The following is a 23838-nucleotide window of genomic DNA, read 5'->3' as shown; positions in this document are numbered from 1 at the left end:
TATCATCACCCCAAAAGGAAATCCTGCACCCATTACACAGTTATTTCCCATTCTTCCCTCCCCTCAGCCCCTGGCAACCACCAACCTGCTGTCTCTCTCCATGGATGACCTATTCTGGATATTGCATATAAACGTCACACAATATGTGAGCTTTTGTGTCTGGCTTCTTTCACTTAGCATAATGTTTTTGAAATTCACCCACTTTGTAGCATGTGTCAGTGCTTCGTCCCTCTTTATGGCTGAATAATATTGTATCACATGTCTACACAACACTTTGTTTACCCACTCACTCATCCACTGATGAACATCTGGCTGTTTCCACCTTTTGGCTATTGTGGAGAGTTCTGCTACGAACATGAGTGTATTTGTTTTCAATTCTTTGGGGTATATATCTAGGAGTGGAATTGCTGGGTCATATGGTAATTCCATTATTTAACTTTTTGAGGATCCACCAAACTTTTCCACAGCGGCTGAATGATTTTACATTCTTACCAGCAAAGCATGAAGTTTCCAATTTCTCCCCATCCTCACAAACAGATCCTAGTGAATGTGAAGTGGTATCTCATTGTGGTTTTGATTTGCATTTCCCTAATGACTAATAATGTTGAGCATCTTTTCATGTGCTTGTTGACCATCTATATATCTTGTTTGAAGAAATGTCGGTTCAAGTCCTTGGCTCCTTTTTAAATTGGGTTGTTTATATTTTTGTTGTTGAGTTGTAAGAGTTTTTTAATATGTTCTGAATACTACATCATTATCAGATATATGATTTGCAAATATTTTCTCAAATAAAAGATCTATTCTTTTTCTTGTGAGGAAGATTAGCCCTGAGCTAACATCTGTTGCCAATCCTCCTCTTTTTGCTGAGGAAGACTGGCCCTGGGCTAACATCTGTGCCTATCTTCCTCCACTTTATACGGGACCCGGCCACAGCATGGCCTGACAAGTGGTGTGTCCATTCACGCCTGGGATCTGAACCTGTGAACCCCAGGCCGCCAAAGCAGAGTATGTGAACTTCACCGCTCTGCCACTGGGCTGGGCCTAACAGATCTATTCTTGATCAGACTTCTAACCACCTCCAACCAAGACACAATATGAGTATGTTAAAATCATCTTGAAAATTGGAAGTGGTGGGAGTGGACCCATGGCTTCATGCTGGTCCTCACATTAGTCTTTGTTGAAATCTTGCTAGATTAATAGTGAGATAATGTTACTCACTATTCGAGATAACGAATTTGACCTGGTCCTTTTTAGTTAATAGCAATTGTGTTAGTTTTCGATTGCTGCACAACAAATTGCTACCAACTCAGCAGCTTACAACAATACAAATTTACTATCTTACAGTTTCTGTGGTCAGAAGTCTGGACACAGACCAGCTTAGTTCTCTGCCCAGGGTCTCAAGAGGCAGGAATCAACATGTTCTGGAGGTCTGGTCCTCTTTCAAGTTCATGTGGTTCCTGTAGTCAGAAGCCCCCATTCTCCTGCTGGCTGCTGGCCAGGGCCTGCTCTCAGCTCCCAGAGGACGCTCACAGGTCCTTGTCACGTGGCCCCTTCCACACAGCCTCTCATGATTCAAATATCTCTGACTTCAGGAAGGGCTCAGGCCCTTTTAGGAGCTCACCTGATTAAGCCAGGCCCTCCAAGGATTAGCTTTTTAATTAACTCAAAGTCTACTGATTAGTAACTCAATCATAATCACAGGTTCTGCCTGCACTCAAGGGGAGAGAATTATACAAAGTGTGTACACCAGAGGGTGGGAATCTTGGGGGCTACCTTAGAATTCTGCCTGCCAGAGTATCATATCACAGTTAATTTCTTACTTTTGACAAATGTGCTATGGTTATGTACATGTGTACAGTATACTTTTCCATAAATCTAAAATTATTCCAAAAATTTAAAAAGCCTGCATCATGGATTTCTATTTCCAGGCAAGATGAAGTAGCAATGACTAGATTTACCATCCCACCTAAAACATCATAAAAACGCAAACAACAACAACAAAACCCCACAAATAAAAAATATAAAACAGAGGTTTTGAAGACACTGGTATCAAGCAGGGAAGGAGAGTGATTTCTGAGACACAGAAAACAATTGCTCTGGTTTCTTTGCCCGGGCAGGGAGAGTTTCCAGGCTGTGGTACAGGGAGGGCAAACACATGTGAAGCCTGGCAGCTTACCTGAGTAGAAGAGACGGAGCTGGGGTCCAGGGATGCCAAGGCAGGCAGAGTGTGCAGAGAGAGGAGCTGAGGGGTGAGAGCCGCACAGAGAACTCTCAGCTGACCAACCACCCAACAGTAAGGTATTTATACCCGAGAGAAATGAAAGCACATGTCCGTACACAGACTCGCACACCAGTGTTCACACGCAGCTTTATTTGTAATTAACTCAAAACTGGAAACAACCCAAGTATCCATTGACAGGTGAATGGATAAACAAACCGTGGTATATCCATATAATACTACTCAGTAATGAAAAAGAATGAACTAACAATACATGCAAAAGTATCAAAGAATCTCTCAGTAATTACACTCAGTGAAGGAAACAAGACCCCCTCCCCCCAAAAATGAGTGTGTACTGTGTGATTCCATTCATACAAAAATCCTCAAAAAAAAAAAAGAAAGAAAACTAACCAATAGTGATAGAAGTCAGCGATCCCTGGGTGGCAGGCAGGAGGGACGGGAGGAGGGAACTGAAGGGGCAGGAGGAAACCTTTGAGGCTGATGGATATGTTCACTATCTTGACTGTGGAGGTGGTTTCACAGGTACACGTGTCAAATGTATTGAATTATACATTTTAAAGATGTGAAGTTCATCATATGTCAAGTATACCTAAAAAAAAGAGGAAAAAGAACCCAAAAACACCACCACCCAAGCCACGGCTCACACAGGCTTGGCCAGGCAGTGGAACAGGCACCTGGGCTCAGAAGGCATCGGCTCACTACACCGAGCTCTGGGTCCGCCTCGTGCCAGGTAAACCTCCCGGCAGAGTCCGGCGAAGACGACCAGTGAGAGCCTCTTGCCCAGCCCAGGCACTGGCAGCAGCTCAGAGACTTTTCTCTAAGGAATGTGGGTTTAATCAGTGACTCCCATTGGCACGCTGAGGGACTCTCTTCCAAACTGTGTCAGCAAACATTTCCCTAAGGGTCCCTGCTCAGTCCCAAAAGATGTTTTGAAAGGTTTGGTCTGCAAACAAAATGCAATTCTTCTGTAATTCTTAATTCGTGTTTCCATTCATTACTTTTCAAAGACACACGTCACTTCCCGTCAGAACCTGCCTTCTAAGGTTCACCACACCAGGCTGACAGAGAGAAATCCGGTCAACAGCCCTGTCGGGGGAATGGACTGTTTCCCTCGGGGCTTTTGACAGGTTGAGGAGAGCCCTCAGGCGTATGGCCTCCAAGCCTTCCCCAGGCCATGGCCAGAGTCTTCTCCCTATATAGGCCCAGCCACCATGTCAGGCCTGCTGAAATCCCTGCACTGAGTTCTGCCTGCTTCCTGCTAACCCCTGCTCTCTCGGTCCTGTCCGCAGTCTATGTCTGGAGTTTCCCCTCATGTATCAAGTCTGATTAGATGGTGTCACAGGCTGAATCATGTCCCTCCAAAACTCATAGGTTGAAGTCTTAACCCCCAGTCCTGCAGAATGTGAATGAATTTGGAGATAGGGTCTTTAAAGAGGTAATTAAGTTAAAATGAGGTCATTAGGGTGGGCTCTAATCCAATATGACTAGCGTCCTCAGAAGACGAGCAAGATTAGGACACAGACATACACAGAAGGACTACCATGTGAGGACTCAAGGAGAAGACGGCCATCTGCAAGCCAAGGAGAGAGGCCTCAGAAGAAACCAGCCCTGCTGACACCTTGATCTCAGACTTCCAGCCTCTAGGACTGTGAGGAAATAAGTTTCTGTTATTTAAGCCACCCTGACTGTGGTACTTTGTTACAGCAGCCCAAGCAGACTAACACAGATGGGGCCCCCCAGAGACCCCTGCCCCACCCCCACATGCCTCCTTCCAATTCACCACTGGCCCAGTGGGGACTGAAGTGAGAGGGGGCAGTGTGGCTGCAGAAAGGACCCAGAGGCCTTGACCCCTGGGCTGGGTGAGGAGATTTCACCTTATTGGCCCACAGGCCACAGGTGATGGGAGGCATTGAGGGTTGATGGGGGTGAGGGGAGGGAGACGCCATTGAGAGTATTTAAGAAGCTGAATGAGAAGAATGAGCAGTGGCCTGACCTGCCTGGGACATGGTGTGGCAGGAGTTAGAGAGGCAAAGAAGTAACCATTTCAAGAAAGGCCGCCCTAACGGGACTGCAATAGCGGCGCCAAAAGAAATCATCAGCAAGACCAGCTGGGCTGAGTGATGAGGGGCCTCCTTCCAGCTCAACTCATTCAAAGCCAAGTCTAAGGTGTGAGCCTGTTACAGGTGCAGAGGGAGGAGGAGGAGGAACCGACTATTAGATTAGGAAAGTGGGGGGGTAAGGAGGGAGCTGACTCCTTCTCCTTGTCTAGGGCAGTCCTGGGATGCGAGCCTCACTTCATCCTCAGAGAAATGGAGTGAAGCAGATACTGTCACCCTTTTTCCAGAAGAGGAAATTGAAGCTTGGAAAAGCCAATTAATTTGTCCCAGGACACTGTGGCCGGTTTAGAGGCAGCTCCAGACTCAAAGCCAGGTCTCCCAACACTAGAGCCCCCGGCACGAGCTGTACAGGGCCCAGTTAAGGGGCTTTCAGGAGGACTTGGGTGGGACAACTTCTGTGGTGAGGACATGCAGTCAGGCTGGTCTCACCCCCTCCGCTTCCGTCACAGCTCCTGCGTGTGTGCACGCACACACGCACACTCGTGTACATATGTGCATGTACTCACCCATATACCCCCCACATGCACACACATTCATATACACACTCATATACCTATGTGCACACACATGCACACTCTCCCTCTCACAGGCATGCACTCACATGTATGCACATACATGTATGCACACTTGCTCTCACATGCATACACACTCACATGCATGCACACTCTCACGCCCTCCCAGCCCTCACACCTACACACACACACACACACACACACACTCTCTAGTCCCACTGCCATGTGAACTTGCCTTTCATTTGATCGCACCACAACATGGGTCTGAAAACAAGACGCTGTAGATGATAGCAGCCCACACATCACACAAAAAGGCCCTGTTAAGTAAATGGACAGACCCTGTTTTTTGTGTGGTGATCCTCTTTGGAGGCCCAAAATTAAGTAGATTTTATTTAAATTGTCTTCTAAAAACACCAGAATACATTCTAATAGCTTTAGGTGTTTCACAACCCAAAGTTGGGAGTGAATTCAGTTTTGGAAGTTGACATTACCCATTTGAAAGCACTTCCCCCCCCCCCAGATTTTCTGGCTACATCAGAAAAATAAAGATTTTCTCATGTACCAATGTGGGTTGAAGCAGATGTGTGAGGCCTCTACTTCAGCAGGTTGATGACGAGCACTCGGGGTGTTTGTGCCACACTGCATAAGCACAAAACAGACGAACTTATCAATTAAAGCAAAGGTATTAGGTGTCTGGGTGCCCTTTTCAATGAAAAATCCAAATAATAATGTTCATATATAATTAGATTTTTATTTTGGTCATAAATGTGAAATTTTTTCACTTAAATGGAAAATCTAATTCTATTCAGATGAGAGACTGAAAAAAATTGGGCTTTGAAGCTAGTTCAGTCTTTGCTTTTCTTCAACAACCAGGTCACATTTCTCCATCGTTGACTCAGAGACTGGACTTGGTTAATACCTTTTTCACTTCTGTATGGCCTTAATAGGATGGCAGAAGGACCTTAAGGTCAGCCATGTAACCACAGGACCTCCTCTCCAATTAGCAAACAGACATAGACATTCCTTCCAGATTCCGTCAAAGAAAGCTTTCCAACAAGAACAGCCACTTTCAGGATGTTTGTGCTGAGCACTTCAGACATACCAACTTATTTAATCCCCACAGAAACATCATGAGGCAAGTATTATAATCCCCGTTTAACAGACGGGCAAACTGAGGTTTGGAAAACCAGTCATTTACCCGAAGTCCCACAGCTGAGAAATGGCAGAGCTGGGATGTGAACCCAGGTCTGTTTAAAGCTGAAGTCTTTCCCGCCACCCTACATGTCGGACACAAACTGAGGATGTCCACCCGGGCAGAAAAAGCTGCTACTGCTCCAACCTAAATTATTGTTCCCAAGGGGTCTGCCGTGAGGCTGTGGAAAGGGCTCAGAACTAGGAGTCAGATCAGCTGGGTTCAGGCGCATGCTGCCACCTGGGGCCAGTGACTGCCCCTCTCTGGGAGGGTGAAGCCCATCTCACAGGGGCTTGGGGGCTGTTAAGAAACACCACGAGGATGCATATGTGAACCCTTCTGCCCAGGGCAGGCACAAGGGAGGCACTCTATCTTTTCCCCAGTAGCTCTAAGGAATACACTGACAGGCTTTTCTTTAAGACTGCATCAGCAAACTTATTTTTGCCCCTGGGGGTTCGTGCTTAGTACTGAAATATGTTTCTGAACACGAGGAAGGGATGTTTTCTGAGTGCCTGTGTCAACAATTGAAGATTAATTCTGATCCTACACATGGAGAAAATCGATACGGGGAAGGAGCTGGAGGTCGTGTGTGGCCTCTGGAGAACTTTCCCAAAGTGAGTTACATTTGTTCATGGAATTAGAAGTCAGAGCGCGGTCTGACAGCATGCCCAGCATGCCAAATACTGCTCAAGAAAGGGTTCCGCACCAAACCAACAAATGAGCCTCATTCTGAGACGAAAGCTTTGGAGTTTTTTCATATCTGATTTTAAGGCTTTCTTTATTATCAATTGCTTTTTGCTTTCAACAACAAAAAATCCATTGAAATTAAAAATTCAGCTGAAAGATAGATTGAATCCACTTTGCCCATCATAAACCTTGAAGCATGACTTCACAGCATTGCAACAGTTTTGGAATTCAGGAGGATAAATGTGTATGTCATGGACAAACTTGGATGTTCTAAAGTTCAAACAAAAAACAAAGCCTTAAAGACGTTCCTCTTTATGCAATCACTCTACATCACAAAGAATAACAGAAGTAAGAAACTTCCCCCCAACCAATTGACTGTACTGTTATCTGCGCCAACAAACATGTGCCCAGATGCCGTGTTGACAGAGGAATGCAGATTCCATTGATGGATCCTATTCAGTCATGAAACGTGACAGAAAGATTGTGCAGCACCTGGAAAACTGTTTTTGATGTAAGGTTGAAATACCTACAAGCAAGGTATAAGCAGTGTGCACGCACTCTCTGGTGACGATGAGGTAAGTGTAATCTGTCCATGGAAGAGAACTGGAAGAGATTATGTGAAAAGTTGAATAGTCCTTGCTTTAGAGTGGTGGGATTATCAATAACATGAGTCATGTTAAATCAACATACTTCTTGGTTATTAAAAAAAAAAGGAGGGAGGGGAAGGGTAGGTGAGCTGTGGTACTATTTCCCAACACGGGTCTAAGGTCCTAGGTAAAGGAGGCAGCCACGGCTCAGCAGCAAGGGAGCCAGAGAGCTGATGAGCAAAGTGAAAAGGGTCTACACCTGCCCTGCAAAGACGAGGTGTGAAAGAACTCGATCTCCCACCAACACCTATCAATGCCTTGTGGGGGGGTCAGAATTATTTAAAGAGAGAAACATGTAGAAACCTGTGGTGAAGGAGAGGGCTTCTCTGAAGGTATCAGATTATACCAGCCCTCCCCTCTCTACCCTGTTTCACCAGGACTCCTCCTGACAGCCTGAGCAGTGCCTCCAGCCTCCTGTCACATGTAGGGAACTGAGGCTCCAAGGGGCTGGACGACCAGCCTGGTCACACAGCCAGCAGATGGTGGGTGGCTGCCATAGACTGAATGTTTGTGACTCCCAAATTCATGTGTTGAAACCCAATCCCCAATGCGAAGGTGTTTGGAGGTGGTGCTTCTGGGAGGTGATTCAGTCATGAGGGTGGAGCCCTTGTGAATGAGATTAGTGTCCTTATAAAGGAGGCTCCAGACAGCTCCCTCACCCCTCATGCCATGCGAGGACACATGGAGAAGATGGCCACCCACGATCCAGGAAGCATGCTCTCACCGGACACCAAATCTGCCAGTGTCCTAGCCTCCAGAACGATGAGAAATAAATGTTTGTTGTTTAAGCTACCCAGTCTACGGTACTTCGTTGCAGCAGCTCGAATGGACTAAGACAGTGGCTTCTGACTCCTCATCCAGAGCACTTCCCCTCCACCTTGCAGCATTTTCCTCTTCCAAATTCAGCCCCTGCCCCAAAGCTACTGTAACACACGGTGCCAGGCAAGGCCGTGACAACCTCCTAGTCAGTAAATTCTCTTTCTAATTTAAGCCAGTCTGAGCTGGGGTCCTGCCACATTGCTATTTGAAGGTATAAGGATCCAAAGGCATCTAGAAAGCCTGAATCAAATGAGATGATGCTCGATGAGGGTCAAAGGGACATCCTGTTCCAGGGACGATGATTCTAACTGCACGTGCTCTCGAAGTGGGTTTGGAGGCCTCGGTGAGATATGGCTGCCGAGAAAGCTGAGGAGACCTATGACAGGGAGGGTGATGAGGGGAGCAGAGCTGCCTGGGTACACCTAACTTGGACAGGGCCTCATTCGGGATTTCCAGGTGTGCTGATCTCCTTGGTCCACGGAGAGGCTGGGCCGTTGCCTCCAGCCCCTCAGCCTCTTCCGATTACTGCAGGGTGATGTACAGCACTACCATTCCCTGTGTATGCCCTGATGTGGGAAAGGGGGAAAGCAGGGCCCTAGAGTGCCACCCCCAGCGTGGAGGCCACTCCAGCCAGTGACTTCAGGATCAGAACGGCATCTTCTTAGGGACTAAAGACCATAAACTGCAAAGCATGGGATTGTGCCAGGAGAATCCCAAACACACCAACCTTGCCTTTGACTATGGCAGGAGGCAGAGCTGGAGAACAGGACCCAGAGGGATACCGGAACTGTGTGGCTGAAGACCGTTTCCAAAGTGTGGAGCTTGGGCAACTGCAGTGGAAGGGGGTACAGTCATGAAAATTGTGGCAGACTAGTAGATGACACACCCCTGTCCTCTTCTGGGGTAAGATTCTATGGTACCTGCCTGACACTGTGGATTGCTCCCCAACAGCTGTTCCCAGTCTTCCTTCCTAACAAAGCTGCAATTCTGCCCCAGTGGCAATGTGCCCAGCCTCAGAAGATGAATCAAGATTGGTTAAAGCCTCCTGTAGCAACCCCGTTACCCTTGCCAGCAACAGGACGATGATGATCTTGGGCCCTGGTTCTGGCTAGTGGCTATCAGGGAAGCCTGCTGAGAAGTGCTGGGAGTCTGCCCCCTAACTCAAATAAAAGAGGAAGCCTCTCGAGAAGACGGGTGTTTCTCCTCCCTTCTTTCCTTCTACCTTGGCTACTCTTGTGTGAAGACATATGCTTGGAGCTGCAGCAGGCATCTTGTGACCATGAGCAAAGGCCAAGAGAATGGTAGACACTGACCTGGCACCCAATCGTGGCCAAGTCACTGAACTAACCTAGTATCTGCCGACTGACTTCCAGGCTTCTCTGGTTATGCAAGATAATTAAGCAGCCACACTCAGGTATTCTGTTACTTGCCATCAAAAGCATAGTTACTGACCAATACTTTCCTCTACATTATCTTTCACTACACACATAGTTGTGACCATCATATTAGGGAAGAGAAAGCTGATGCTCAAGAAGTTGAAGAAGTTAGATGACAGAGCTAGTAAATGGTGGGACCAAAACCCCACCCATCCTCTACCCTTCTCTGCCTGCTGCTTTAAATTTATTCGGTTTACAGATTCCCCAACTTCAGGAGAGATGCCACAAATCTTCAAAGCCGATATGTAAAAGTCCAATTCAATAGTTCCAAAATATGTAAAACATATTTTGTGAACGCCCCGACAGGTGGCTCGTTCTAACCATGCTGCCGTTATTATAAAGCTCCCCCAAATTATCACACACACAGAAAAAAGACAAGAAAAAGAAAAGAGTAGAAAGAGAAAGTGAGCATGTCAGGAAGTAACTGGAAAGAAACTTTTTGGTTTGGGAGCCAGGAAGTGTCAAGGAAACAAATGCAGCCATGATTTACACTGGATCTCCAGTGGTGCCATGGCATTCAAAACTTGGTGTCTTGACTGAAGTGTACGCCACAGAGCAGGCCTGGCCCGTGACAGGCAGCCACAGGGGCCAAAAAAGCTACACGTGATTCTGGGTTTTACAGTAACGTAACCAACAGATATAATTGATGGTAGGGAAGGAAAGCCCTTGAATCTTACGAGTCTCTGGGTTTTTCTTGTTTTCACACTGACTGGTCCGGACAATGGAAGACCAACAGCCAACAATAAATCCACTGTGAGCTGGAAATGGTCTCCTATGAACACAATTAAATATTTCTTTAATCCTTGCATTAAATTTTTTACTGTACTATGAAAGCTATGCACTCTACATGTAAGCTTCTGTAATACTATAACTACAGGTATAACTAAGGGGGGGTTGATTACTTAGGCAATCTATTTAAAGCATTTTAAAAGCATAACATCAGAAGCTGGTTTTGCATTTATAATTTCAAAGAATACTGAAGATACTATCATTAATGAATCTTGCTCAGAAATCTTGTTTTTTTATGTTCTGAAAACCATTTCTTTCATTTTGTACCATGGAAGGGTCTTTAGTAATCACAAGTTAACACGAATAATCCTTTTTTGTAGTTTCTGCATCTACATTATCAGGCACATCAGCCAGTCCCAAAAAAGTTATTTCACAGTTCTGTTCCCAAGGGAACAAAGACAGTGGGTCCCATATTAACAGTGGCTTTTGTTGGTTTATCTCTTTTCTAACATTAAAGTTGTGTGTGGTTGGCAAGGATTTCTCTTCTTTAATTTGGACGTGGTTTCTGCCTCCAAACTGAAAATAAGCTCGTTGGTAAAAGGACAGGCTGCAGGCACCCTCACATGCACAAGGCCTTCAGCATGAGCTCACAAGAGGCTCCATGGAGAACAACTCAGAACTGAAAAACATGTACAAGTACAATGTTCTCTCCTTAAGAGATTTCAGTTCAATATTTATTTGTCCTTCTAATAGTTCAAAAAAAGTATCTTCACATCTATGTAAAGCCAATTACCGGCTCCCCACTAGCACCTCCCACAACACCTCATCTCAGCTGGGGGCTCTCAGGGCACCCGCCAGGCTGCGTACACTTCCCATTCAGTAACACGTGCGGGAAGAACGGCCAGGAGCAGGAAGAGACTGGCGCCCTGGGAGAGAGAGGCCTTCTCACAGGGGACACCAAAACAGCCTGAAGCTCAACCCCAATCACATTCATACTACGGCATCTCTGACGCTGCAATGGCAGGAACAAACCGGCCAGTCTGTACTCCAAGTGCATGCTCCCCAGACACCAGCTTTAGCTAGTAGTAGGATGTGTTGAGACGAGTCCTGTGCTAATGCCAGCCTGCTGAACGGTACCTTGAATTTTAAGTGGAAATCTGAGAATGTGAAATGTTCCCTTTGCCTTTCTAATCAAGAGGAAGGAGAGAGGGAGGGAGAGTGAGCAAGAGCGTTCTGCCCAGTGACTCCTTGTTGAAGCTCTCCAGTTCTCCACGTGTAAGTCCTGCTGCAGGAAGAAGCAGGACAGAGCCACTGCAGTCTCTCCCCGCTGACCTGTGCAGCCCAGGACCTGAGAATCCACACTTCTCAGCAGTGACGGCTTTCCCAGGAGCTCCCTCCCTATTAGAACGGACAGTTTGCCAGTTCCCTGTAAAAGGTTTTACCGAGATTTCTGATCGACTCAACCAGGGCTTGTGGTTTATTTTTACTAAGTAAGACCGGCCTCCTATTAGAAAGAACAGCCACAGTGATAGCACTAACAGGTAGAAATTTTACTGGCCATCCATAAATCAAGTCAATGCCTGGTCTCTAGGTATTTGCCAAAAGAGAATGGGCTGCAATTATGAAACCATCATCACAAATTGCCAGCAGGGCTCCGAAGCGATTTCTGAAGTCTGCAGACACTTTTAAGGAGAAAATAGGAAATCATTTCATGAAGCAGCAATTTTGCCCCAAACCAAGCTAGAAGAGACGTAATGCTCGTTTAAATTAAAGTGACTAAGAAATAGGTATGGTGAACAGGAGGTGTGGTGCAGTCTTCTCCCATTCCCCCAAATTCACTCAACAATGGATACACAGCTCAATACCTTAATAATGAGCACAGCTTAAGGGAATGCATAGTAACAGGCCTGGCCTCCCTCTTCTCTACCTTGAAACACTGTGGCTTTCCACAACACAGTTGAGGATGCCCCTGTGGGCAGTAGTGTGGGATCTTGGGAAGCTGCTTCTTCAGAAGAAAGAGGACAGCTCAGGCCAGGGAGTCCATGCGCCTGTCTCAGTTCTATGCAGAGGGGCACTGCTGCCTAAAACGTGGAGGTTTTGGTGAACATGATGGGTGAGGGCTCTGAGGTCCCAAATGTGGCTCCTGCTTTGAAGCCCACAGCAGCAATCTTCACAGAAATGCCACACTCATATGACATTTCCAATAAGCATGAGGAAACTCAGGATCTGCTATGTCTGCACTGGTGGTATCGCCCAGGTGGCACTGCCTGAAACCAGAGTTCAGGTTTTCTAGTCCCGACTGTCTTTTCTTCCCCTCACCGTGCCAAGCTGATGTGGGCATCCCCTCAGGTCTCGGTTGCACTGGGCGCGCGCTCAGACGCGGCAGCCTCGGAGCACAGCATCTCCAGGATGGAGCTACTCCGAAACAAACTTTCCTCGGGTGAGAGGGTGGACAGGGCAGGCTGGGTGACCGGATCTCTCCAAGGGCCCCGGCCCGGGTTTGTCTGAGGTTTCCCTCCACCGTGGCCACCGGCCGGCTGGGGGCCCCACGCCTCCCCCAGGTACACCAGCCTTGGGAGTAGCAGCTGCTACCAGTGACGAGAGTAACCCACTAGACACTTCCCTCACGAGCCTCGTCATTATCCTGGAGCAGATGAGGAGCCAGGAGCTCACTGCAGGCGGGAAGCGACCGGTCCGTGCGCGCACGCCCGTGGAGATTCACCCCCAGGGCTGTTATTTCAAAGTCCGTAGTCTTTCCTTTCCCTCCCTCTGCTCGTCCCCCAAACGGCCCTTCTAGCACGCTTTTCCCGCGGCCACTTGCCCTAGAAGGCGACCCTGAGGCTGGAGCGGGGACAGCAGGACCCTCTCGGGGTCCGGCACCCCCAGCCTCCGCCCTCCGCGCAGGCCGCCGGGATGGACTCGCGCACAGAGCCGGCGGGCGACCCCTCCTCTGGGAGATCGCCTCACCGCCCGAACGCCCAGCGCACGGACGCTTCCCGCAACCGGACCGCCCCCGCCCCGCACCCGGCGCCTCACCTCGCGCAGCAGGCGCTCCAGGTGCGGCTCGGCCCAGGCGACCAGGGCGCCCGGCGGCCCCGCGCGCCGCAGCTGCTCCCGCTCCTCCTCGAGCGCCGCCACCCGGCCCTGCAGAGCGGCCGCCTGGGCGCCCAGCAGCAGGCAGGCGGCCGCCGAGCCCACGGAGAGCAGCAGGCACAGCGCGCTCACCGCCCAGGCCCCGGCCGCCGTCGCGGGGCGCCCACCGCCGCCGCTGCCGCCGCCCGCCGGGCCGTCCTTTCGCGCGTCGCCGCCGGCGCGCTCGCCTGGGCTCATGGCGCGCTGGTCGCGCGTGGGCTCTCCGAGGCGGCAGTGCAGAACTGGGGTCGCGGACTGAGCGAGCGGGTACCAGGCGGGAAACGAGGCACGAGGTCGGCCAGGCACGGCGTTTGGCCTCCGGGCAGCAGCGAATCGCCGCGCACGCCCCCTTCGCCGCCGCCAGCTCCTCCACAGCAGCCACTTTGGGCAGTTTCCTCTATGCAAATAGACGCTGCCAGAAAAGGAGCCGGGACCCACCCAGGGGAGGAGCGGCCTGGCCAGCCCCGCGCGGCGAGGGGCGGGGGGGGGGGGGGCGGGAGCTGGCTCCTCGAAGACCCCGGCGCGCGCCTGACGGACCGTGAGCGCAGCGCGCACCTCCACCCTCACCTGCCAAGGGCGCCAGGCCTCACCCTCTCCCGCGCGCGCACCTCTGCGACTCCCCAACCCGAGTTCCGACTGCCATCCCAAGAGGTCTGAGATGCGTCCAGAGACTCAGAGGGCCTTCTGCAGCCTACCCCTGGCTGGAACACCATTCGTGCCTTGGGAAAATTCCCCTAAACTTGTGAATTAACCTTTCTGACACTTTTTAAAAAGTACGTAACTTCGAACCCCTTGGAAAACAGAGTGCCTTAGATGGTGCCTTAGCGCCGCTTGGTGGCCGAAGGCGACCTCTGCGTACTCACATTTAGAGACGCAGTAAAGGTCGAGATTGCGCCAAGCACAAAGATGCCTCTTACTTAGAATCTTAATTCTTTCATCATTTATTATGTGCTAGACATGTGGTGCTGAAAACAGAAATTTTAAGACCTTGTTCCTTACCTAGAGAGGGCTTTCATTTGAGAAAATTGAGACTATAACAAATGGAAAAAATGGGAGAAAAGAACAACTTTTCTTGAGCTGATGGTTTAATTCTGTAGTAGAAACATAACATGGCCCCAAATAATCCAGTATGCACCACATTTAGCCTATACCGGGATTGTGCTGCAAACTTCTGTATATGGAACAAGCCAAGCCCACTGGCCCCTTAGGCCTTTGCCCTTCCCTACTATCTCACTAGCTGGAATATCCTGCTCTCAGATCTTTCAACAGCAAGCTCCTCCTTATCCTTCAGGTCAAGGTTCCCAGGTCCTCAAACCTCACTGCCTCTGAAAGACCTTTCCAGACTGCCCAATCTAAGGCGGCTGCGCCCACAGTCCCCTCAGGATTGATTACTCAGGGGATCAGGGCATTTATCATTGTTTGAAGTTACCTTTTTACTAACTATATCCCCTTTGTCTCGTTCACCATTGTTTTCTCTAAGAACAGGATCTGGCACCTAGTTGGTGCTCAAAAAATATTTGTCGAGTGAATTACGGAAAGGTGAAAATGTTTACTATCTACAACTTATTTTAAAAGGCAATGAAGAAAATACTTTATCTTGTGTCAGTTGGGGTCCTGGAAGGAACAGATGGCATCCTCTGATTGAAGTCTGAAGGAAGAGACTCTTTACCGAGTGGGGCGGATAGGGGAAGCCAATATGGCGTGCTGCAGCAGCACCCTGGGCTATCAACAGTGGGAGGCAATTACCATCCCTAGCTGGGGGGGGGGGGCGGGGGGGGTGAGGGAAGGGAACTGCTGTGGGGACCTTGTGAATGCCTGCAGCTATAAAAAGGTCTGCTCAACAGGAGCTGTGGCCTTTGGCCAAGGGACACTGCCTCTGCAAAACCATGGCTTGGAAGGTACAGGGCTGGGGTATGAATAATCTCTCTCTCCTCCTGCTCTCTGATGTCCTGCTGGGCCCTCCCACTGACCAAACCCACAAGGCAAGGGAACCCAGATGATGCAGTGCAAAGAGGTCAGCCTCTTAAGGGAACAGAGGGGTAGAGAGCAGATCTGGAGAGGGGAAAAAAAAAAAGAATATCCACCACAGCACCTAACATGCATACAGCACTTATTAGGGTCAATCTAGCTACTGCTGCCTCTGAATGGCTCACCTGTCAGCAGGAGGCACTAACCCCTCAGGGAGACCAACTGGCCACTTGGTGGCAAATCAACTACTTTGGACTCCCTCAATCTTGGAAGAGCCGGCAGTTTCTCCCTTACAGGGATAGCTAGCTATTCCGGGTCTGGGCTTCTTTCCAGGTTGCAGAGCCTCAGCCAGTACCACTATCCTTACAGACCACCCAGTCTACAGGTATGGAATCCCACACAATATAGCATCTGACCAAGGGATCCACTTTACTGCAAAGGAGGTGTGGAAGTGAGCCCCTAACCATGGAATCCACTGGTTGTATTACATCCTGCACCAGCCAGCAGCAGCCAGCCTCACAGAATACTGGAACTGCCTTTTGAAGGCACAGGTGAAGTATCAACTCAGAGTATTCAGAGGCAATACTCCAAAAGGCTGCAGTGTCATCTTTCAGGATGCAGTATATGTATCAAATCAGGGGCCTCTACATGATGCTGTGTTCCTAATAATACACGGGTCCAGGAACCAAGGGGTAGAAGCTAGAGTAGCTCCACTTGCCATCACTCCTCATGACCCACTGGGGGATTTTGGGCATGCTTGCCCCACAACACTGGGCCCTGCAAGGTCCTAGTTCTCAAAGGGGTGACACTCTTGCCAGGGGACACAGCAAGGGTCCATTTGACTACAAGCTATGGCTGCCACCCAGGGCACTTTGAACTCTGTGTCCAGGGACCTAAAGTCAATGAATTACCATTTTGGCAGGGGCAACTGACCCTGATAAGCAGGAAGAGGTAGGGCTGCTTTGATACAGCAGGGGTGGGAGGAATATGCCAGGCACCTTGTGATACTCCTCTGCCCCACTGTAACTGAACAGAAATGTGCAGCAACCCGGCCTAATGATTGACAAGGGCTCAGACTCTTCAGGCTAAAAGGGGCATTATAAAGTATTTTATTAAAAAGGGAGTATTTGGGTCAGATAGGTTGATAATCACCGCAGATCATAAGTGATGTTGATAATAAAAAGGTTCAAATAAATTAAAATGCTCTTTAAGTACTTAATCATTTTTTTGCAATTTCCCACAAAAATGGTGTATATTAAGCTATCAAGCTTAAAGGGATAAGCTTCAATCACATGAGGAAATTGTTACATAGAAAGAGCAGTGTGACAGGGTGGAGTAGCACCAGGTCTTGGTGCCTAATGCCTAGATTCCAGCCCCCACTCCACTAAAAGCTCACAACTATTGACTATTTCAGACTCCAGTTTTCCAGTTTGTAAAATGGAGATATTGACAGGGACTAGATTTACTCTTCTACCTGAAACAACTAGAAAACTAGACAAATTTTATGAAATGGTAGTTTTCAAGACAGTGGACATCAGGCAATGAAGGTCAGTGATCCTTGGGAGACGGGAAACAAAGTGAGCCCAATGACTGCCCAGCGTACTCTCTGGAGAGATTTTTCCAGGTCACAGTGCAGGGAGGGGGACCAGGCAGAGCTACCTTGTGGTGAAGCGAGAGAGCTGCAAGTCTGAGGAAGCCAAGGCAATTACAATTTGCAGGGGAGAGAGCTGCACAGAGAGAGAGCTCTTCATCTGTGATCATCACATTTGTGAGGAAACTACCTGAGTCCAGGAAAGCACCACCCAAAAGGACGAGACTAATCACTAGAGCAAACAATCCCTACAGCTCACACCAGGCCAGGGACGCTGCTTCTTCCCATCAGCCAGCATGAAAAACCTGAAAATTCAGAGAGCACTGGGTAGAGTACTCAAAAAGTTTTGCCTCAGAAGTGGGGAAAAACTAGCCCTGGACTAAACGCTGCTCTGGCCCTGCCTAACAAAGCTTAAAACCAAACCCTGAAAAGATCAAACTGATCCAAGTAACTTAATCATGTTCCATAACAAAGCTCAAGTATATAGGAATATAAAAATACCCAGTATCCAACAAGGTAAAACAAAAAGGTAAAATTACCAGGCATGTGAAGCAGCAAGAAAATATGACTCATAAGAAAAAGCAATAAATCAAAACCAACCCAGAAATGGCAGAGATGATAGAATTAGTAGACAAGGATATTAAAAGCTATAACTATATTCCATATGTTCAAAGAACTAAGAGGAAAGACTGAACATGTTAAGTAGAGACATGGAAGATTTTTCTTAAAAAGAACTAAAAAAAATTTCTAGAGATTAAAATAATGTTTGAGATAAAAAATACACTGGATGGGATTAAAGGCAGATTAGACACTGCAGAAGATTAACAAACTTGAAAATAAAGTAACTATCCAAAATGAGAGAAGGAAAAAAATTTTTAAAAATGAACAGAGCATCAGTGAGCTGTGAGATAATTTCAAGAGAGTAACTGGAGTCCCTAGGGGAGGACAGAAAAACTATCTGAATAAATAATGGCTGAAAAAATTTCCAAATACAATAAAAACTATAAACTCACAGACCCAAGAATTTCAGAGAACATAAGCACAAGGAACATGAACCACACAAGGCACATCATGATCCAATTGCTTAAAAGGAATGGTAAAGAAAAAAACTTAAAAGCAACCAGAGAAAAAGACACACACAAAAGAACAAACAGAACAGACTTTTTTTTTTTTTTTTTTTTTTAGAAACAATGCAGTCCAGAAGATAGGGAAGCAACATCTTTTGTCAACCTAGAATTCTATACCCAGTGAAAATATCTTTCAAAAAACAAAGGCTAAATACTCTCAGACATACAAAAGCTGAAAGAATTCATCACCAGCAGACCCACAAGAAAAAGAAATGTTAATGGAAGTACTTCAGGCAGAAGGAAAACCATACCAGATGTAAATATGGATTTACATAAAGGATTGAAGAACACTGGAAATGCTAACTATGTGGGTAAATACAGGAATTCTTTTCTTGTTATTTAAATCTTTTTAAAAGATAATTCATGGTTTAAAGCAAAATTAACAATGTATTGTGGGGTTTTAACATATGGCTAAGTAAAATGTATAACAAAATTACAAAACCTAGAAGGGGAGAAATGGTAGTTGCCTGTTTTAAGATTCTTTTACTACATGTGAAGTGGTATAATGTCACTGTTAAGGTATACTTTGATAAGGAGGTATACTATAAGCTCTAAAGCAACTGCTAAATACACACACAAACACAAAAAATTATAATAAACCACCAAAGGATATAAAATGGAATCATAAAAAAAATACTCAACTCAAAATAAGGCAGGGGCCAGCCTGGTGGCAGCGTGGTTAAGTTCACATGCTCTGCTTTGGTGGCCCAGGGCTTGCAGGTTCAGATCCTGGGCACAGACCTATGCACCACTCATCATGCCATGCTGTGGCATGTGTCCCACATATAAAGTAGAGCAAGACGGGCACAGATGTTAGCCCAGGGCTAATCTTCCTCACCAAAACAAAAAAAACAAAAATAAGGCAGAAAGAGGAAAACAGGAACAAACAAATGGGACAAACAAAAAATAGGATGGCAGATCTAAACCTAACCATATCAATAATCACATTAAATATAAATGGTCTAAATACACAATTAAAAGGCAAAAATAGATTAGATAAAAAAAGACCCAACTATACACTTCCTACATAAAACACTTTATAGACGCAAAAATTTTAAAATAGGAAAAGATGTACTATAACATTAAAATGGAGACTATCTAATTGTGCTCATTTCATATAGTTCTTATAGGACTAAAACCAAAAGTATGGGAATATAATTTGCAGACTGTAGAATATTGTATAAATCAAGAATATAGAGAATAAATCAAAAAATAGTGAAAATAGTAACTACCATTCACTAGCACTTTATGTAAATTGTTTTATTTAATCCTCAAAACCACCCTTCGGAAGTTAGGTATCAGTATTCCAATTCATAGATGAGGAGACTACAGGAAATATGTAACTTGTCCACCTATAATGTAGTCCCAGGGTCTGAATCCAACCTGACTGGGCAGGCAAGCATCTTTACACAAACCACATTGTTCTCATGCGTGCAACTGTTATGAAGACACACAAAATTTCAAATGTTTCTAAAGTAATTTGAAAAATATAAAGTAAAAAGAAATAGCAAGATCTTTTAAGGTGACACTCCTCTATCAACGACCTCTAGGGCCTGTTCTTGTCATTCATTCTCTAAACTGTACCTGCCCATGTTGCCTTTAGTTAAGAGTAAACCCAGCAGCTTTTAAAAGCACTGGATTTTTTTAAGTTGAAAAACTCAATTTTCATTTATAATGGGAAACATTTTTTAAGTCACTAGGGCTGGGGACATGGAAACTCCTCCAAATCTACAATTAATCTTTAATTCATCTCACTAAATATAACTGCTGTTAATACTATCTAAAGAACGAGGCCTATGAGGTGCCTGCCTCGAAGGATGTTTAGGGTGGTTTCAAGTCTTCACAATTAAATCTATGTCTCAGCCTTTTAATTATGTAGATTTCTGCCCAGAACTGCAACATTCAAAACTGAGCTAAAACCAGGAAAGGAGTGAATGTAAGAAAATATATCTGAATAGCGGATATTCTTTTAAATTTTTGTGTGTGTGTGCGCGTGAGGAAGATCAGCCCTGAGCTAACACCTGCCAATCCTCCTCTTTTTGCTAAGACTGGCCCTGGGCTAACATCCGTGCACATCCTCCTCCACTTTATATGGGACGCCGCCACAGCATGACCTGACAAGTGGCACGTGGGTGCGTGCCCAGGATCTGAACTGGCGAACCCCGGGCCGCCGCAGCAGAGCATGCACACTTAACCACTTGTGCCACTGGCCCGGCCCCTGAATAGTGGATATTCTTGATTGTTAAAAACAAACTTCTCTGAAAATTCTATTCCCCCTTCCAGTTTCAGGGAAATGTCACAATAAAAACTACAATATTAGGGGGTCAAAAATAGAATTCTTGATAGTTTAGTAATTCCTGGTGCCATAAAAAGGAAAAATTAACATTATTGGGAAAATAATAAACAAGTCATCTAGGTTAAAACATTTATAGAAAACAAAGTGCTATTTATTCGTGGGACTACTAAACACTAGGCGATCTGCTAGATGTTTTGAATCACCCTAAAACATAGCTATTACTCCCAAGTAATTCTAAGTAAGGAAGTAAAGTTAAAGTAACTTACTCCCCCAAACACAGAGAAGACCTGGGACTAAAGTTGGAAGCATGCTGTTAAGTCTGAGTTCTTTCAATTTACTGAACTGCTACCCTAAAGAATTAGCTCATAGGTAAGAGATGAAAGACAAAAAGGGCTGGGTGTTTCTTTATATTATTTTAACCTAGAGGTTTGACTAGATCCAGGTTTTTTTTTTAGGCAATGATATCTGACAGGTGCTGTGTATTTCCTATTGTATCACTTCAGAAGCATACCAACGCATCATCTGGTTGTCAATCTGAGGTTCAAATTATCACTAAGGTCAGACATTATCAGCCTGATCCCTTCATTATAAAGTCCTCCAATTTTTCCCAATGACTGTAGCATCCACTGATGATTAGTGCCTGGATCCATCATTTCATTAAGAGTTGCACAGTATATTTCTAATTCTATCATCCTTTCTGTATTTATTAGAAGGATTTCTATAAAAAATTTCCCTTAACTATCAGTTTACAAGATAAATAGGGACCATAGGAATGAACACCACTCTTATGAAATATTGAATATGGGAAATTTTCTAAGTCAAATCACTCAGTTTCATTAGCAAAGAAACAGAACGGGGAATAAAAGGTACACACAGTGATTGAGAGATCTGAGACATATTAACAATGTATAGACCCTGACTGGGTCCTGATTCAAACAAACCAACTCTAAAATGACATTTTTGAAAATATAATCATGAAACTTTAAATATGGACTCCATATCAGATAAGGAATTATTTTGTTAGGTATGGTAATTGTATGATTTTTTTTAAAGTTATTAAATAGATATACAGAAATATTATGGGTGAAATGATATGGTACCTGGCATTTGTATTTAAATACAACAGGAAAATAAGTTGGGGAACAGATGAAACAAAATTTGCACAATAGTTTGAATTTTTGAAGCTGCGCTATATGTATTTAGAGGTTCTTTATTCTACTTTTGCATATTTTTAAAAATTAATCACTAATACTATAGAACTAGCCAACTCCCCCAAATGACTCTAAGTATATTCACATTAGGGAGATTTCCTCTTTTAACTATATCCCAAAAGGCTAGATTGATTAAGAAGTTGTACAACTAACCTTTTGAGCATTATATTCCCTGTAACAAAACAAAACAAAACAAAACCAGTCAACCAACCAAATGGAGATAGCAATCTCTTAAAAATAGTGATCAAATGATCAACTCTTTAAGAATTAGAATTGTTTCTACCTAATATATTGCATATTTGCAAATAAATAAGTCAATAATTATTGATACTATCGATTCATAACAAATTCTTCTGCCCATATTTGAAAATGTAGCTTGTTAATCTGTACTGGCTGTTTAAATTTAAGATATTTTACTTGCACCAGATTTTGTGGGAATCAGAAATTTCAAACTGCAAAGAAGTTAAAAACCCAGGCCACCTAACTGAGAAAGTGTTTCTTCATTCTACAATGTCAAGATCAGATTTAAATATTGGTATCTGCCTACCTATTTAAAACAGAATATGTTTTCAAATGACCATACAATTTCACCATTTTGATGGTTGAAGCTAAAGAAAATGTGAACAAATGGAATCCAAGTAATGAAAGTTTCTATTAACCATTACTTTCCATTTCATCCCAAGTCACAAGTTCATCACAAGTTCACAATAGAGCTGTGAACAAGAATCAGACGAAGTTTCTGACTCCATGAGGCGTATTACACAGGAAAGCACAACGCTAGAATCTAGGAAACCTGAGTTTAAGTCACAATTCAGCCACGATTACTGGAAAACTTGGCCAAACTCACTTCTAATTTCTCTAGCACCTAGTCCTTCAAGATTACTCAAAGAAATAGTTTTCAATTTTATGAACTATAAAACTTCTCAAGGTAGTTTGCCACTATCAATTGAGTAATAGCAGAAGTCAATTTTATTCATCTACTCTGAAAATTCTGATGAATCCATGGATGAATGAGACTACCCTGAAAAAATACACAGTAGCAGAAAACACTGGAAATAATCTATTCAGCTGCACTTTAAAAAATGCCTCATAAGGGGGCCAGTACAGTGGCATAGCGGTTAAGCTCGTACGCTCCGCTTTGGTGGCCTGGGCTTCGCGGGTTCGGATCCCGGGTGCAGACCCATGCACCGCTCATCAAGCCATACTGAGGCGGCATCCTACATATAAAAGAGAGAAAGACTGGCACAGATGTTAGCTCAGGAACAGTCTTCCTCAAGCAAAAAGAGGAAGGTTGGCAACAGATGTTAGCTCAGGGCCGATCTTCCCACCAAAAAAAAAAAGAAAAAAAAGCCTCATAAAAATCAAGCTTGACTTCAATGAAATTTCTAGAAATAGTCAACTATGAGGAATCAAATTATTAAGAAAAACACCTAATTACAAATAATCCATATTTATACATTGGCCATTGTAAACCTTTCCCCTGTTAGTGCTGAAGCTCCTGGCACTGTCAAGTAAAAACCTGGTGCTTTTAGAAAATGAGTTCATAAGTACAAGGAAAAAGGCAATTAAGAGCAAGAACTTGAGAGCTCAAAGAAGAGGGGGAGGAAGGTTGGCAGTAGACAATCATATAATGATCCCAGAAGTACCACCCTAAACATTTCTTCTATCCTACCTAATTTATTGAAGTTTCACTTAATTCTTAAAATTCCATGAATTAGGCGTACAAATTAGTAAATACCCTTTGTGAAGAAAGTAAATAGGTTTTTTCATAAGGGAAAAGGGGTCGGTAATCATTAACTTTTTAGTAAGAAATAATGTGGATATTTTTCTTTCCTCCTCTATCCTGAGATCAGCTACTCTGAGGGAATGAGCTTCTGATGGAGGAGAAAGTAAACACTAATTTGGGAACTTGAAGCTCTTGTAGGGAAAGTCAGGATTAGGTAGTACCGTAGCAGGGTAGAATAGGAATGGAGGTGAAAATAAAGGATGGCAGACATCTTAATCTCTATAAGCTAGGCTCAGGAAAAACCTTTTCTTTACATCAAATGCTTCTTTAAAAATCTTTATCACATATAATATAGTTCAACAATGCTGAAGGTACATTCACTCTATGTGGACTGCATCAGAGGCCTAAG

The 23838-nt window shown here is 45.1% G+C and overlaps 1 protein-coding gene across 1 annotated transcript in view; it reads right to left on the bottom strand.

Moving 5' to 3' along the window:
• Positions 1-13909, bottom strand: part of COL23A1 (collagen type XXIII alpha 1 chain) — a 324150-nt gene extending 310241 nt beyond the window's left edge. The window contains exon 1 of the mRNA XM_087429264.1: positions 13415-13909. Coding sequence (XP_087285390.1) covers positions 13415-13708 — 294 coding nt within the window. The 5' untranslated portion in view covers positions 13709-13909. The remainder of the gene's footprint in view (positions 1-13414) is intronic.
• Between the last annotated feature and the right edge of the window lie 9929 nt (positions 13910-23838).

This window comes from Ceratotherium simum, chromosome 4 (genome assembly GCF_057802395.1).
Source record: "Ceratotherium simum simum isolate JZ-2026a chromosome 4, ASM5780239v1, whole genome shotgun sequence".
NCBI lineage: Eukaryota > Metazoa > Chordata > Mammalia > Perissodactyla > Rhinocerotidae > Ceratotherium > Ceratotherium simum.
The sequence above is the reverse complement of the archived record's forward strand: the minus strand, read 5'-3'. Positions and strand labels throughout refer to the sequence as shown.